The sequence below is a fragment of the Urocitellus parryii genome, chromosome 1 (genome assembly GCF_045843805.1).
Source record: "Urocitellus parryii isolate mUroPar1 chromosome 1, mUroPar1.hap1, whole genome shotgun sequence".
NCBI lineage: Eukaryota > Metazoa > Chordata > Mammalia > Rodentia > Sciuridae > Urocitellus > Urocitellus parryii.
The window spans coordinates 77,189,030-77,205,472 of NC_135531.1; the positions used below are offsets into that span (position 1 = coordinate 77,189,030).

The 16,443-nt window shown below is 36.4% G+C and overlaps 1 protein-coding gene across 1 annotated transcript in view; it reads left to right on the forward strand.

The window, feature by feature from the left end:
* The window catches only part of Fam81b (family with sequence similarity 81 member B), a 62,126-nt gene that overhangs the window by 15,590 nt on the left and 30,093 nt on the right, over positions 1 to 16,443 (forward strand). The window contains exons 4-5 of the mRNA XM_026385913.2: positions 7,644 to 7,887; positions 13,367 to 13,485. Of these exons, the coding sequence (XP_026241698.1) occupies positions 7,644 to 7,887; positions 13,367 to 13,485 (363 nt within the window). The remainder of the gene's footprint in view (positions 1 to 7,643; positions 7,888 to 13,366; positions 13,486 to 16,443) is intronic.

Below are 16,443 nucleotides of genomic sequence, written 5' to 3' on the forward strand. Positions count from 1 at the left end.
TTCTGTGATTTGTCTCATATGAGTTGTCGTATTCCTCTGGGGCAGATATACTCAGCACCCACCCTGGCTCTCACCTCTCTTGCTCACTAACAGGCCTCAATTTTCCAAGGAGGCTGAAACTGAATGAGTTCTCTGACTCCCAAAAGCAGAGCAGAGTGGTACTGCAGTCTTACAGGCAGCCTCTAATCCAGGGCTCTGCAGGGGCACCAGGATTCTGGGCATGGAGGATGGCAGGATATTCCATGGGACAAAGGTTCACTCTATGAGTCCCTCAGAACATGCCTCCCCATCACTTCTCACATACACACACACTTCCTCCAACTCTGTCAATCTCACCATCCTCACCCAAGTCTTCAACTATCCTTTGTTTTTCAGATAACATCCCAATCTCTATGGCTAGACACACTTCGTACTATTCAACAGGCAACTCTATATGGATGACCTACAAATATCTCAAGTTCATTTTCTTCCCCTAAATCTAATATTTTAAACTTCAGTCTTGATGAAAGTTACCATCATTCATTAAGCCTAACTCAGAGATTTTAAAATCTCTGCCTTTCCTAAGCCCATTTCCAAACTATTCCAAAAGTTCTAGCTGCTTAAGCTCCATAATATCTTCTTCCTCTCTGTCCAGAATCATCATTTTAGTCTCAGACTGCAGCCCCCACCCTCCGCCATCCTATTTCACATAGAAACTACTTGTATTAGTTATCTGGGTAGCAAAGCATCCTAAAACTCAGGGGCATAAAACAAATATTCATCTCACAGTTTCTGTGGATCAGAAGCCCAGCAGTGGCTCAGCATGTCTCGTGAGGTTGTAGCAAGACATGAAAGCTATAGCTGCTGTGGTCTGAGGCTGGACAGGGCTGCAGGTCCCACTCCTGGGAGACTTACTCACACAGCTGTTGGCAGGACACCTGGGCTCCTGCTGGCTGTCTCAGGAGGGCTCAGCTTCTCACCTCATGGACCTCTTCACAGGGCTGCTGCTCACATGGCAGCTAGCTTCCCCCAACATGAGTGAGGGGGGAGTAAGAGGGATTGAGAGAGAGAGCACTCCAGGGACATGATGGTCATAGCTTGAGGAGTGAATCTCAAGTATTGAAAACCACAAAAGTAGTTGCTTCTTCAAGAATTTTATCCATGAAGGGAAGAAAGGAATGACATACTAATGCTAAGAGGGTTGTCAGGATTTTAAACATGTCTTTGCCCCTGCACTTCTAGCCCTGGCCTGTGACTTTTTCCCTTTCTAATTTGCTTTGCTTTTCACTGAACTTCTGATTCTGGGTTAATCTTTGTCTTTAACCTATCATTTCTGCCAGCTATTAGAACACAGCCCTCTCTGCAGCATAGAATTTTCAAGTATTCAGTTTATGTAGATCCAGAAGCCATCTGACCTGGCTTGTTAGAAGAGTGGGAAAAATAGAGCAATCAAATTCCAAGGGCAAGGTTGAGGCCAAGGGTGGAGGTGCCTTCATCTATGTGTATACTATAGGATCGGCTCCAGAATCGAATCCTTGGACTTAAACACTGGTTCCACCCTTGTTAACTGGGTAACCTTGGACAAGTTACTTAATCTCTCTCAGCTTCAGTTTCATCATCTTTGAAATGGGGTAATATTAATACATCTCTCATGGAGTTATTATAAAGATTCAACAAATTAACCACTTAAAGTGGTAGCCAGAATGTCTGGCTTATATGAAGGACTTGAAGAAATTGTCTATAGTATTTGTAAAGTAACTTATGGACATGGCAGTAATGCTCTTACTTGCTTGGAGACATTTTCTTTCTACTTTCTGGTTCTAAGCTTCTAGAACTATATTGTCTGAAACAATATTCACTGAGCACATGTGACTTTCTGACTACTTATATGTCCAATTTAAAGTGGACACAAAATTCACAGTATATTTTAAATATCTACTGTGAAAGATTTAGTATAAAAATAATGTAAGATATCCTGATAAAAAAGTACATCTTAGTTGCATGCTGTAATAACATTGTAGATATTTTTGGTTAAATAAAATACATTAAAATTAATTTCATCTGTATTTTAAAATGTTTCCTAAGGTATCTAATAAAAATGTAGTTATATGTAGGGCTTTCATTAGATTTTTAGTGAATAGCATTTTAGGAAATTGAAGTTGTAAAGCTGCTAAACCAAAAACAAGTAATGTGTTACTGTATTTTCTTTATCTGCATAGCAAGAGCTCTTCTTCCTTTTGACCCGCTGTGGTCAGTTAGAGCCTTGCCTTTCATACACACTGATCCTTGTGGGCCACTGTTCATCACGAGGGTAATAATAATATTTGTGGCCAACTTTTAGTCAGCTTCAGGCAGTGCCTAAGGAATCTTGGTTGTAATTAATCCATAGAAACCAATGAGGAAGAAATCAATTTCTTGCTTTTAAAATTATTTTAACAATGTTTCATATAAAATTGAAGGTAAGAAAGAGAAAAACTGCACATGGCAAATGCCTCTGGTAGCCAATCCAATATGTTCGCATTCCCCTCTTCTTTGCTAATAAAAGTCCTAGTTTTGCTTAAGACCACAATGTGCCCAATTTAAAAAAAAAAAAGTCACATGAGGTGGCAATATGGCACAACTTCAATCAATGAAATACACTCAATGTGTCATAGTGAGTCTAGTGAGTCTTTAGAACAGTTGTTTTTTGCTTTTTCTCAAATTAAAAAACAGGGGGTGGGACAAACAGCTGGCACACACACTGTATTCCTGGCCGTCCACCTTTTCTGTGTGGAATATGAACACAACTTCATAGAATAACAACCTTGACACACTGAAGGTAAGAGTTACACGTTGAAGTGGGTCTGGAAGCCAGAAGGCACTTGGATACTGGACCACTTCCTTGGTCAGTTGCACCAAACCTCTTCACTTAACCTCTAGACTTCTTGTTACATAAGCCAAATAAACCCTATGTGTTAGGGCTCTCTGTGGGTTTCTGTTTTACACAACGAAGTCAAACTCTCACTAACACTTTTAGTCTTCAGAAAAATACCAGTGTTCATGCTTTGATCCTAAAAGTTTCTGTCTTCAGTACATTCTAATTCCAGGGAAATATTAGCCCACTGCAAATGGTTATTCTGGGTTTTGCAGTGGGAATAGTTTAAACTACTTGGCCTTGGCTTTTATGATCCAGTATGTATTTCAGTCACTTTTAAAAGATATATATGCTATATATTTAACATCTACATAAGCATATAAGTAGATGTTTCCTACAGAACAGGAAATTGTTTTTATTTGTCTTATTCATCATTTTATTCCCAGGCCTTAATAAAGGTCAAATTCCCTTCTCCTTTTAAGTCTGCCTTCTTCTAATGATATTCATAAAATATTTTGCATCTTGAGAATTATCTTAGGCTACATTTCAGAATTCTTGGATCCAATCCTGGTAATGCCACATAAAATAGTTGTGATACTGAAGCATCTCTTCAACTGAAAGCTTGTGAAAAAGCTCAGTGTTAAACAGGTACGATTGAAGAAGGAACATCCAAAGTCCTCTCTACTGGGACATAAGGTCATACAAAGCCCTCAAGAAACTTAACAGCATTAGAGACAAATTGAAAGTAAACTTCTAACTCTCATGTAGACCTGATGAAATATTGACCTGGTGCGAGGTCAGAAATCAATGCATGCATCGGCTTTGGAAGTGACCTATACTTAGGGACTATAATCAAGTGCTTCAGCCATGGGAATTTGATGGCCTAGGACTAGTTAGTTAACTACTATATGAGTTATTTTTCTTACCTGCTATCTGACAAGAACAACTTAGAGGAAGAAAAGTTTGTTTGGGCTCATAATTCCACAGATTTCAGTTCACCGTCCTGACACTAACATCTTCAGGGAAGAAATATTTATTTGGGCTCATGGTTTTAGAGGTCTCAATTCACAGTCAATCCGATTGCTCTGTGTCTGAGATGTAGCAAAAGGGTATGGTGGAAGAAAACTGCTCAGCTCATGGTAGCCAAGAAGCAACAAGAGAATAGGAGGGGCCAGGAAGAAATGTATAATCCCCATGGGATGCCCCCAGTGACCCACTCCCTGTAGACACAGCCCACCTGCCTAGAATTCTTATTTGCTAATAAAAGAGTAATTCAAATTATTAATCAAATGGATCAATCCACGGGTTTAAGTTAAGGTTCTTAGATCTAATCGTTTTACCTCCTGTATTAATGTAGGAGATTTTTTTGTTTGTTTGTTTTTTGAGGGGTTGAGCCCAGGTGTGCTCAACCCCTAAGCCACATCCCCAGCCCTTTTTAGTGTTTTGAGACAGGGTGCTAAGATACTGAACCTTACTTTGAACTCATAATCCTCCTACCTCAGCCTCCTGATCCACAGGGATTATAGGCGTGTGCCACTATACCCAGCCCAACACAGAAGTTTTTTGGTTTTTTTTCACTGTTTTATTAATTTTTTATTTATATATGACAGCAGACTGCATTACAATTCATATTACACATATAGAGCACAAATTTTTCATATCTCTGGTTGTATACAAAGTATATTCACACTGATTCGGGTCCTCATACATGTACCTTGGATAATAATGTTCATCACATTTCACCATCATTTCTAACCCCATATTCCTCCCTTGCCATATCTAGAGTTCTTCTATTCTTCCCATGCTCCCCCTCCTTACCCCACTATGAATCAGCCTTCTTATATTGGAGAAACATTTGACATTTGGTTTTTGGGGATTGGCTAACTTCACTTAGCATTATCTTCTCTAACTCCATTTACTTGTAAATGCCATGATTTTATTTTCTTTTATTGCTCAGTAATATTCCATTGTGTATATATACTGAATTTTTTTATCCATTCATTTATTGAATGGCATCTAGGTTGACTCCACAGTTTAGCTATTGTGAATTGTGCTGCTATAAACATTGATGTGGCTGTGTCCCTGAAGTATGCTGTTTTTAAGTCCTTTAGGTATAAACTGAGGAAAGGGATACCTAGGTCAAATGGTGGTTCCATTCCCAGATTTCCAAGGAATCTCCATACTGCTTTCCATATTGGCTGTACAATTTGCAGTCCCACCAGCAATTTATGAGTGTACTTTTCCCCCACATCCTCGCCAACACTTTTTGTTGTTTGTCTTCATAATAGCTGCCACTCTGAGTGGAGTGAGATCATATCTTAGAGTAGTTTTGATTTGCATCTCTCTGATTGCTAGAGATGATGAACATTTTTTCATATACTTGTTGATTGATTGTATATCCTGAGAAGTGTCTGTTCAGGTCCTTGGCCCATTTGTTGATTGGGTTATTTGTTTTTTTGGTGCTTAGCTTTTTGAGTTCTTTATATACTCTAGAGATTAGTGCTCTACTGATGTGTGAGGGGTAAAAATTTGCTCCCAGGATGTAGCTCTCTGTTTACCTCACAGATTATTTATTTTGCTGAGAAGAAACTTTTTAGTTTGAATCCATCTCATTTATTGATTCTTGATTTTAATTTCTGTGCTATAGGAGTCTTATTAAGGAATTTAGGGCCTAATCCTACATGATGGAGATTAGGGCTTATTTTTTCTTCTATTAGATGCAGGGTCTCTAGTTTTATTCCTAGTCCCTTGACCCATTTTGAGTTGAGTTGAGTTGTGCATGGTGAGAGATAGGGTTTAATTTCATTTTGTTGCATATGGATTTCCAGTGTTCCCAGCACCATTTGTTGAAGAGAGGCTATCTTTTCTCCAATGTATGTCTTGGAGCCTTTGTCTAATATAAGATAATTGTAATTTTGTGGGCTAGTCTCTGTGTCCTCTATTCTGTATCATTGGTCTACCAGTCTGTTTTGGTGCCAATACCATGCTGCTTTTGTTACTATTGCTCTGTAGTATAGTTTAAGATCTGGTGTAGTGATGCTACCTGCTTCACTCTTCTTGCTAAGGATTGCTTTAACTATTCTGGATCTCTTATTTTTCCAGATGAATTTCATGACTGCTTTTTCTATTTCTATGAGGAATGTCATTGGGATTTTGATTGGAATTACATTAAATCTGTATAGTGCTTTCGGTAGTATGGTCATTTTGATAATATTAATTCTGCCTATCCAAGAGCAAGATAGATCTTTCTATCTTCTAAGATCTTCTTTCTTTCTTTAGCATTCTGTAGTTTTTGTTTAGAAGTCTTTCACCTCTTTTGCTAAGTTGGCTCCCAAGTATTTTACTTTTATTGAGGCTATTGTAAATCGGGTAATTTTCCTTTCTGACAATTTGTCACTGATATTCAGAAATGCATTCGATTTAGGGGTATTTATTATATGCTGCTACATTGCTAAATTCATTTACTAATTCTAGAAGTTTTCTGGTGGAATTTTTTGGGTCTTCTAAGTATAAAATCATATCATGAGCAAACGGTGCCAATTTGAGTTCTTCTTTTCCTATGTGTATCCATTTAATTTCTTTCATCTGTCTAATTGCTCTGGCCAGTATTTCAAGAACTATTTAACAATAGAAGTGGTGAAGAGAGCATCCCTGTCTAATTCCAGTTTTTAAAGGGAATGCCTTTAATTTTTCTCCATTTAGAATGATGTTGGCCTGAGACTTAGCATAGATAGCCTTTATGATGTTGAGATATGCTCCTGCTGTCCCAAGGTTTTCTAGGGTTTTGAACATGAATGGGTGCTGTATTTTGTCAAATGCTTTTTCTGCATTTATTTAAATGATCATATGATTCTTATCTTTGAGTCTATTGATGTGATGAATTACATTTATTGATTTCTGTATGTTGAACCAAATTTGCATCCCTGGGATGAACTCCACTTGATCGTGGTGCACTACCTTCTTGATGTTTTTGTATTCAATTTGCCAGAATTTTAGCATCTATGTTCATTAGAGATATTGATCTGAAGTTTCCTTTTTTTCATGTGTCTGTGCCTGGTTTTGAAATCAGGCTGATACTGGCCTCATAGAATGAGTTTGGAAGTGCTGCCTCTTTTTCTATTTCCTTAAATAAATTGAAGAGTATTACTATTAGTTCTTTTTTTAAAGTTATTGTAGAACTCGGCTGCCAACACTGAAGTTTTTGAGAGATACTTCATATCCAAACAAAAACAATACAATTAGACATTAATGTGATAAACATGTTGTAAGTCACAAAAGATGGATGTGATATACAATGTTTTCCAAATTTATTTGACCATAAAATTCTTGTGCAGTGGCCTATTAGTTTACTAACTACTATTCTAAGACATACCTTTTGGGAAACTCTAATATAGTCACTTTTGCACTTTTATACATATAAGAATTTAGATATTTTTTAGATTAAAGTTGAGTTTTTATGCAAGTGTATATAAAGGCAGAAATCATGGGGAAAGCTTTCTAGTATTATCTTTTATGGACCCCCCATTTCCTCCCAACCACTACCAATTTGTCTTAAAATTTTACTGTCATTGTATATAGAATAATTCCTCCTTGGGAAACATGAAAAATGCATGATATGAAATCAAGGCAAAAGTCAGATTGCTTCTTAGACAAGACATAAACTCAAGATTCTAACCTTGTGAGAACTTAAAGTCCTATCAAGTTTCTCACAGGTGAGAAAATAAAGGAGTAGCATGAGGAGGCACATTCTGGTTCCTGGCTCATCCAGTTCGTTCTTGTAACACCCCTGGTATTTCCTTTTCCTGACCAGGGGCCGTCCTTTTCTTCCCATCATCCAAAACACCCAGAAAAGTCAGCTGGAAGACAGACTGAACAACCAGGAGCGCACCATAGCGTTCCTCCTTGAACAAGCCTTCCGCATCAAGGAGGACATCTCTTCTTGTCTCCAAGGGACCCACGGCTTTCGAAAAGAGGAATTACTTGCCAGGAAGTTACTAGAAAGCCATATACAGACCATCACTAGCATCGTCAAAAAACTCAACCAAAACATTGAGGTAGTTCTCTTTCACATATTGGCATCATTGCTTGACAAAAAAATTATCAACCACCAATGTCATTTTTCAACTGTAGAAATGTGTTGCTGTTGTTTCTGTTTAAATGATTATAGCTGCCTCAGAGGAAAACAGTTTAATTTTTGAACTACTCATTTATGCTGAAAAGTAGAGGGAACTTCCATTCAAAAACTATTTATTGTCTATCTATCTTGTATTGGCAAAGATCTATTTAACATTATACCACATATTTATGTTAAGAAACTCTTAGTTTAAATCTCCATGATTTATTAATGTCATGATTCCAAACAGAGATATTCATAATACACAACATGCTGGTTCACAAATCCACCAGCAATCTCTGACTCCGTCTCCACCCACCTCCTTCAGTCTGGCCATGCTCGTCTCCCAATTATTCCCTTCTATTCAGTTTGGATCATCTTCCTCCACTATGACATGTTCTTTATTTCCTTCAGGTCTCTGGTTAAACCATCTTCAAAGAGAAGATTTCCTTCATACTGTGTAAGATAGCACCCCTCCTCAGCCCAACAGTTTCAATCTCCCTTAAACTCTACTTTTATAGTACTTAGCACAATCTATTTTTGTCTATTGGTTGTTTTCTTCCTCTAAAATATAATCTCCATAAGTGCAGGAAGTTTGCTTAATTCACTAGTAAGTCAACAGCAGTGTCTGGCACGTAGGCAGCACTCTAAATTCTTGAGAATATGGGTAAATAAATGATTTTTAAGGTTTTAAAGGAAAAATAAGATTTTTGATCAAAAAAGAAAATTCTTAGTCTAAACCAAGATATTATCTTCCAGAGTTTTTAAAGTACACATGCATGATGAATCAGGGTTAACAACTTTTGGGCAAGGGTTCCAGTAATACACTTTAGGAACCTGGCCAAAAAAAATGTGGAATAATGAGAAATAACAATGCCCTTTAGCTTTCTACTATCAGTGAGAATATGAATTAAAAAACAAATAAACCACCACCAACAACAAAACATTAAATACTAACCATGGAATTAACCCAGGAATGATTTGCTCATGAATTTATCTTTGAGGTAGAGGATATTTATGAGTTTATTTCCTATCTGCAGGGTCTAGCAGACTCCATGATGCAACTGAGAAAATATGGAGCGTTAAAAACTATTAGTTGATTTTTCAAAAGGTATATTAGTGGTATTAAGTTCATGTTGAATTGACCCTGGTACCTGCAAAGTCAATTGACCAAAGGTGATTCCAGACATGACAGTGTCACTAAGGTGTCAAGAGGCAAGCAGCTCTGTGCTTTTTGAAATGACCAGAAAATCAAGTAAAGGCTGGGACTGTGGCTCAGTGGTAGCACACTTGCCTGGCATGTGTGAGGGACTGGGTTCAATTCTCAGCACCATGTTCAATTCTCAGCACCATGTATAAATAAATAAAATAAAGATCTATCAACAACTAAGAAAAATAATTTTAAAAAGGAAAGAAAATCAAGTAAATATAGCGCTAGCACTAAAATAAGATTCCAATACATGATCAAAATATCTTGGTAGTTGAAAAGAACATTCTCACCAAAATGTTCCTAAGCATATTGTGCATTCTGACCTGGGTCATTGTTACATAGTTGATCACATTTGTCAAGATCTATCCAGCTGTGCACTTTGATTTGTGCATTTCAATATTAATTATACCTGAATAAAATACTCTTAGTATTAAAAGGGAAAACATATTCTATATCTCTAGTATCTTTTAGTGTTTCTTTTCCTACAATAATTGATTATCTGGGGCTGGGGTCGTGGCTCAGCAGTAGAGCACTTGCTTCTCACGTGTGAGACCCTGGGTTTGATCCTCAGCACAACATAAAAATAAATGAACAAAATAAAGATATTGTGCCCATGTATAACTAAAAATAAAAATTAGATTAGTTCTTTTTTTTTTTTTTTTGGTACCAGGATTGAACTCAGGGGCACTTAACCACTGAGCCACATCCCCAGCCCCTTTTTGTATTTTATTTAGAGACAGGTCTCACTGAGTTGCTTAGTACCTCTTAAATTGCTTAGGCTGGCTTTGAACTGGAGATCCTCCTGTCTCAGCCTCCCTAGTTGCTGGAATTACATTCGTGCATCACCACACCTGGCCAAGGTTAGTTCTTTAAAAAAAAAGACAAAGCCAAAACATTTTCCAAAAAACTATAAAACCTCAAAATATTTGAGTCCTCTTAAGGGTTTGACATGATTAGAGAAAATGAGGAGGGCTGATTTATGTGGAAAACTAAATTTAAAATACATTTTAAAGGCTTTAGATAACACTGTTAAAACATTATGAAGTAGAAATTATTTGGTTACCCTTAGTGAAAAACTAAAACTATAAGTAATAAGCACTTTATAGAGAAATCAATGCTATTCAAATATTTTAATGGCACCTAAACTCAGCAACCTAGTTAGTCCATTTGTAAACCAGCCAGCAAGATAGATCCAAATGTGAACTAAAACTTGACTCAGGTTCTTAAAAGGAATAAAACAATAATTTTTTTAGATTACCATAATTGCAACAGTTACATTGCTTGTTTCTTTTTAAAAGAAAATGATTTTTAAAGCAGACTATTAATTATGTCTTAAAAATAACATTTTTAACTTAAAAAAAGAAATTTTTTTTTGTATAACATTGCCTTATTGTGGATCCCCCGCTACAATTTATAGAAGCAATTCTTGTTCTGTGTAATTATTTTGGAAGTTCAGGAAGAAATTTTAAAACCTGAGAAAAAAATTTCTCACAATTCCACCATGAAATGTCAATCTCCGAAAACATCCAGATATATCTCCCTCTAGCTCTTGTAAGTATTCTGTTTAGGAGGCTGAAACTATTTTTGTTAGCACAGTCTTTAACATAAAATTATAACACAAACCCTTTCATGTCATTAGAAACTCCTCAAATGGAGCATATACCATGATTTGCTTTATTATTCTTAATGTTAAAATATCTTTGTGCTTAAGTATATATCTGCATTTGGATTATTTCCATAATATATATTCTTAGAAATAGAATTACCAAGATATAAATGCTGTGAAAATTCTTGATATGTGTTGCCAAAATGGTTTTCAGAAAGATTATACTGGTTTATCCTTTCATTAGCATTATATGAGAGTGATTTTTTTCACTGGGCCTATGCCAGCATTGAGATTTATTGTTTTAATCTTTGCTAATTTCATAGGACAAAAAAATGAGATCTGTTTTTTTCTTGAAGGTTTTGAATCCACTTTTTAAAAATGACTATGAAATTTTATATTTCCTCTGCCAATATTCTGCTCATGTTTTTTTGCCAATTTGTCTTTGAGAGTTTTAGCACTTTTAAATTCTTGTTGATTTGATGAACTCTTTTACATATTAAAGATATTAACCAGTGGTACAATGATAAATGTTTAACAATAAGAATTTTTTTTTCCTGGGGAGAAAAAAACCTGATGTGTGGTGTTTACCTACTTGCATGGTGTAAATACTCCCACTATGATTTCAAATAACCACTGTGATGACGCTGAACACAAAGGTGGGGAAAGGCGAATAGCATCAGCTCTCTCTCACCAACAGGTACATGCTGATTGCAGAACACTAATGAAACTTTGGCAATAACATTTGTTATTAATGTTTTTCAAGCTTACTTTTAATGTCTTAATTGTATTTATAATGTTTAACAAGTTTAATATAAAATATCTTAAGCACTCAAATATTTTGCTTCTTATTACTTTTGAGAAGAGAAAAGTCTTCAGAAATGAAATAATATCATCTTTTAATTGTTATTCTACTGACTTAATTTGTGTGTGTGTGTGTGTGTGTGTGTGTGTGTGTGTGTGATGCTGGGGATCAAACCTAGTTGGGGATTAACACATGTGAAGCAGGAACTCCACCACTGAGCTACATTCCAGCCTCCTCTTATGGCTTAATTTCAATTTATAGTTTTATTCAGTTTTTCTAAAATCTATATCAATATGACATGAGGTAAATACCTAAATGATCCCACACCATTTGTAAAATTTCTCCCCTACTGATTGGTTAGTCTCATGCATAGTATTTTCACACTTACCAAGGTCTTCATGACACAATTACATTACAGGACATTATTACACTACATTGAACTCATTGGCAACATACTATTACTATACTGATTTGCTTCTTATACAAAATGTTTCATTCTATCATAGAAAAAGTTCACCTTCATCACTGTTCTTTAATTTAAAAAACCTACATATAAATGAGAAAAGGCAAAAAACAAACTCTAGCTAATGTTTTTCACACTTTTATATCTTCAACTTAGGCTCTATTTGCTCTTGGGTTTTCTCAGTCTGCCAATTTAAAAATGGGAAAGATCTGTATTTGGCCTTTGAAATTCCTGTAATACATTTGATAAAAAATCCTACTCTACCTAGCATAATTCATAAACATAATTTTAAATGTAGTTCAGAACTTTGTCAAATATAATAAACTCAAATGTTTCCCCAAATCCAAATTTGTTTGTTTTCTGAAATTCTATGCTCTCATTCTTTTCTCAATAACAACAAAAAAGTATATGTCAACACTTCACATTGGAATTTGAATGTCAACTAAAATGAATTTTTTTCTATGGATAGGCAATTTTTTTTTTCAATTTTAAAATTAACATTCATAAACAGGTACAAAAAATAAAAACCACTGTTCTCAGGACCACCAATCTGGCAATATAGGAAAGACAGCTTCATTTCCAAAATACCATGAGAGAAATAATTAACAATACTCAATGACACAATCCGAAAGCACATATGCCATAAACCTTTTGTGTTCTCAAGAAATCTGAAAAAATAAACCCCTTTCACTCCATGTTTATGAAATGGTTTGATTCAGATTGGCTTATGTCAGTTGTGTTAGCTTTGACGTGGTTCTGATTCAATTCATAAAGCCCCTGCCTGGGCTGGGGACATAGCTCAGCTGGCAGAGTGCTTGCCTTGCATGCACAAGGCCCTAGGTTCAATCCCCAGCACCAGAAAACAAACCAACAACAAAAAAGAACTTGACTGATGCCACATTGAATAAAAATCTCTTTTTAAATCTGATCATCCACACTGAAATTGTGTATGTTTGTGTGTGTGAGAGAAATTTTTATATTAATGATGGCCAAATGGCAACTTATGGCCAAATCAAACCAATAAACATGTTCTGTTTGGCCTATATAGAGCTTAAAGATTTTTAACAACATGCCAATATTTTAAAATTGAGATTTTTACATAAAGTCTCATTTTCTAGCTTTTGTTGAAACACTAGTGAGATGTTGCTCCCACCTGGCCACAATCAGCTACAATCAAACCATAGCTGCCTCCTCCAGATAAACCAAGATCAATTCTGTGAGACCAGCCTCTTGCACTCCTTTACCACCTGGACCTAACCACAAAATCCATTTGCTTCAGATGAAGTTTTCTTACCATGTGTGATGGAATATTAATTGCCATCTTAACTCAAAATTTCAGGTCTTAGAAGACCAAATAAGAACTCGAGATCAGGTGACCACAGGAACTAATTTCGCAGTGCAGGATCTAAACATCAAACACCTGCAAGGAGTTGGAGACCTTCGGGGAAGAGTAGCCAGGTGAGAAGAAACATGTTAACTCATGTTTAACAATCAGTTCTCAGCCATTGAATTCTCATCCCTAAATAAATTCCATAGTTTAGATAACAAGTTATTGACTTTATATTAAGCTAAACTGATGAAACAGTAGTTGAGAAAATGTCTTTAGAACTTTGAAAGACCCAAGGTTGTATTCAAGACCCCTTATATAGAATATCCAGTTTGGTTTCACTGGAAGTGACTGGAGTCTTGTCTTCACAACCCACAACTGCCCAAGTGCCAACAGCCATACACAACCTATAACCACATATAAATATCCATTTGTCAGGTTCTAATGAGTAAAACATTTAAAATATACAAGGACTAGTTATCAGTCTAATCAAAGAGATTTTCTGCCAACCAGATGAAGTTTTGAATAACAGATTTTGTATGAGAGTTTCAAATCAAGAGTTAATACTAAGAAATTCAGAAAAAAAAAATCTGTTAAGCATTGGCAGTACTTGTGAATGGCTTACCACTGATACTCTCCATCTCTGCATCTTCTGCCAGAAACTCTTTCCTCTCTCCTGAAATACCCCCACTTCCATCTTATTAATCTTCTCTGAAGTATAAAAGACCAAATGAGAATTCAGTGATTGACAACAAAGTCAAGTCTCTCAATCTGTTTATGCTGCTATAACAAAATACCGGAAGATGGGTAATTTATAAAAAACAAAACTTATTTTCCCACAGTTCTGAAGGTAGAGAAATATAACAAGGGAGTCCGAAGTTTCAGTTGTCTGGTGAGGGCTGCATCCTCCAGAGGGGAGAGACACTGTCTCCTCACACATCAGAGAAAACTAGTGAAATGGAAAATTCTTCAAATGCTGTGTGAAGACTCTTCTATAAGGGACTCACTGATCTGGGAGGAGCTCTCAGGGCCTACTCATCTCTTAAATACCTCCTCCCTTATTAATACTCTCACGTTGGCAACACCTGAATTCTGAAGGAGACACATTTGAACAATAACATTACTCCAGGGTATTCATCCATTCAATTAAAAAAAAAACCTAAATACTATAAGCTAGGCATTGTACTAAATTTCAGCAACACAACCTGCTCTCTGTAGCTGCTCACAATCTATCTAGCAGAACAAGTTTTGAAGGTCATCGATAGAGCAACACTATGCTGAAAACCTGGGGTGCTGTGAGAATATCCAACCAGACAGACAGGGGAGGGAGATGAGGTGACATTCGAGATGGATTGTGAAGAACTGGTAGCAGTTAGGTATACAAGGAGGGGTGGGAAAGACACTTCAAATCAAGGAGGAATGACACATGGAAAAGAATCAAGGCAAAGATTATTGTGGTGTGTTGAAAGGCTGGGAGAAGACTCTTTAGGGTTATGGGATTTGAGAGTATGATTCAAGAAGAGATGGGAGAAAAAGTTCAAGAAGTGGCCCAAAGTTGAAATATGAGTGACTCTGTGGGCCAGTGTCTGAACACTATGTAGATGGTTGTAAATAGCCATGGGAGGATTTCAGGTAAGGGGATGATTTGGGGGAGTTCAGAAAGGGGGCATGGAGACCAGAGGCAACCCAGGTGAGAGGTGGCAAGGGCCTAAACTCAGGCACTCAGTTCCAGAACAGAGCATTTGGAAAATTGAATCTATAGGATTAGTACATGAATTAACATGGAAAATGAGTTAAAATACAGGAGTCCAGGATAGCTACCACAGTTTCTGTCTTGGGGGCCAGTTGAATGTTCATGTTATTCAACAGAAATATAAAATGAGGAACAGTTTTGACAAGGAAATGGGAAGAGAGTCAAGGGGTAATTGTGTATTTGGTCAGTACCATATGGGAAGCCTGTGGGATATTAACCATAAAGGGCATGGTGCTCAAAGGTGTAGAGGCTGGGGGTGGGCCCAGGCTTTTGCTTGACCTATAATAAAAATGATATAGTGGCTCTGGGAAACATAGTGTAGTTCTGAAGTATGACTTCTTTCCTCTTAAAAATGAAGATACAGTTTAGGGAATAACAGTCATGGTTGGAAAACTGTCATCAAAGAAAACTAACTGATAACCCAGAGACTATACAAACCAAATTATTGTATTAATATTTTCTGTAAATACATAAATAAACTATATGTAACTATATAATGTTCAATATAAATAAATTTTTATAATATTTGGGTTAAACATACGATTATTTCATACTTGATACATAAGAATTTTTATAGTATTTGGGTGAGTTATGAAGCAAGATACTGAAATAAACATGAGCAAATCCACAACTCTTCTTAGATAGGTTTTTGCAAAAAGATAAACACCAAATATCCATTTTAAGTGAAATATAGTGGGCTGGGGATATAGCTTAGTGGTAGAGTACTTGCCTAGCAAGCATGAGATCCTGAGTTCAATCCCAGAACTTCAAAAAAGAAAAAAAATCATTAGTGAATGAAGCAAGATTTGGTACAAGCTGGTGGTGTGCTGATGACACTCGCCATGAGTCATTTACAAACCTATTATTTTGTTCTTATAAATCTTTTTTTTGCATACAAAAGAACAAATGGATTAAAAAGCAACCCAGAGATCAATAGAATTACATCAAGAAGAGATATACAACTCTTTTTGCTCTGCTCTATTTCTTCCTTTTGTTTTGGGCAGGGGGTGGGACAATATTGGAAATCGAACCCAAGGACTGTGCATGCTAAGCACATGCTCTATATCCCCAGCTCATTTCTTATTTATTTATTTTTTGAAACAGGGTCTTGCTATGTTGCCCTAAACTTCTGGACTCTATCAATCCTCCTGCCCCAGCCTCCCAAGTAGCTGTGACCACAGGAGAGGGTCACTATACCCAGCTTGCTCCAATTTCTTATTTATTTTCATCTTCAATTGTAAGCAGTGATTTTGGAACAAGGTCTTAGTTTTCCTTGAAATGTCCCCTTTTTATGGAAAATTTTTGAAATCTATTTGGAAATCTGAGACAGAATCTG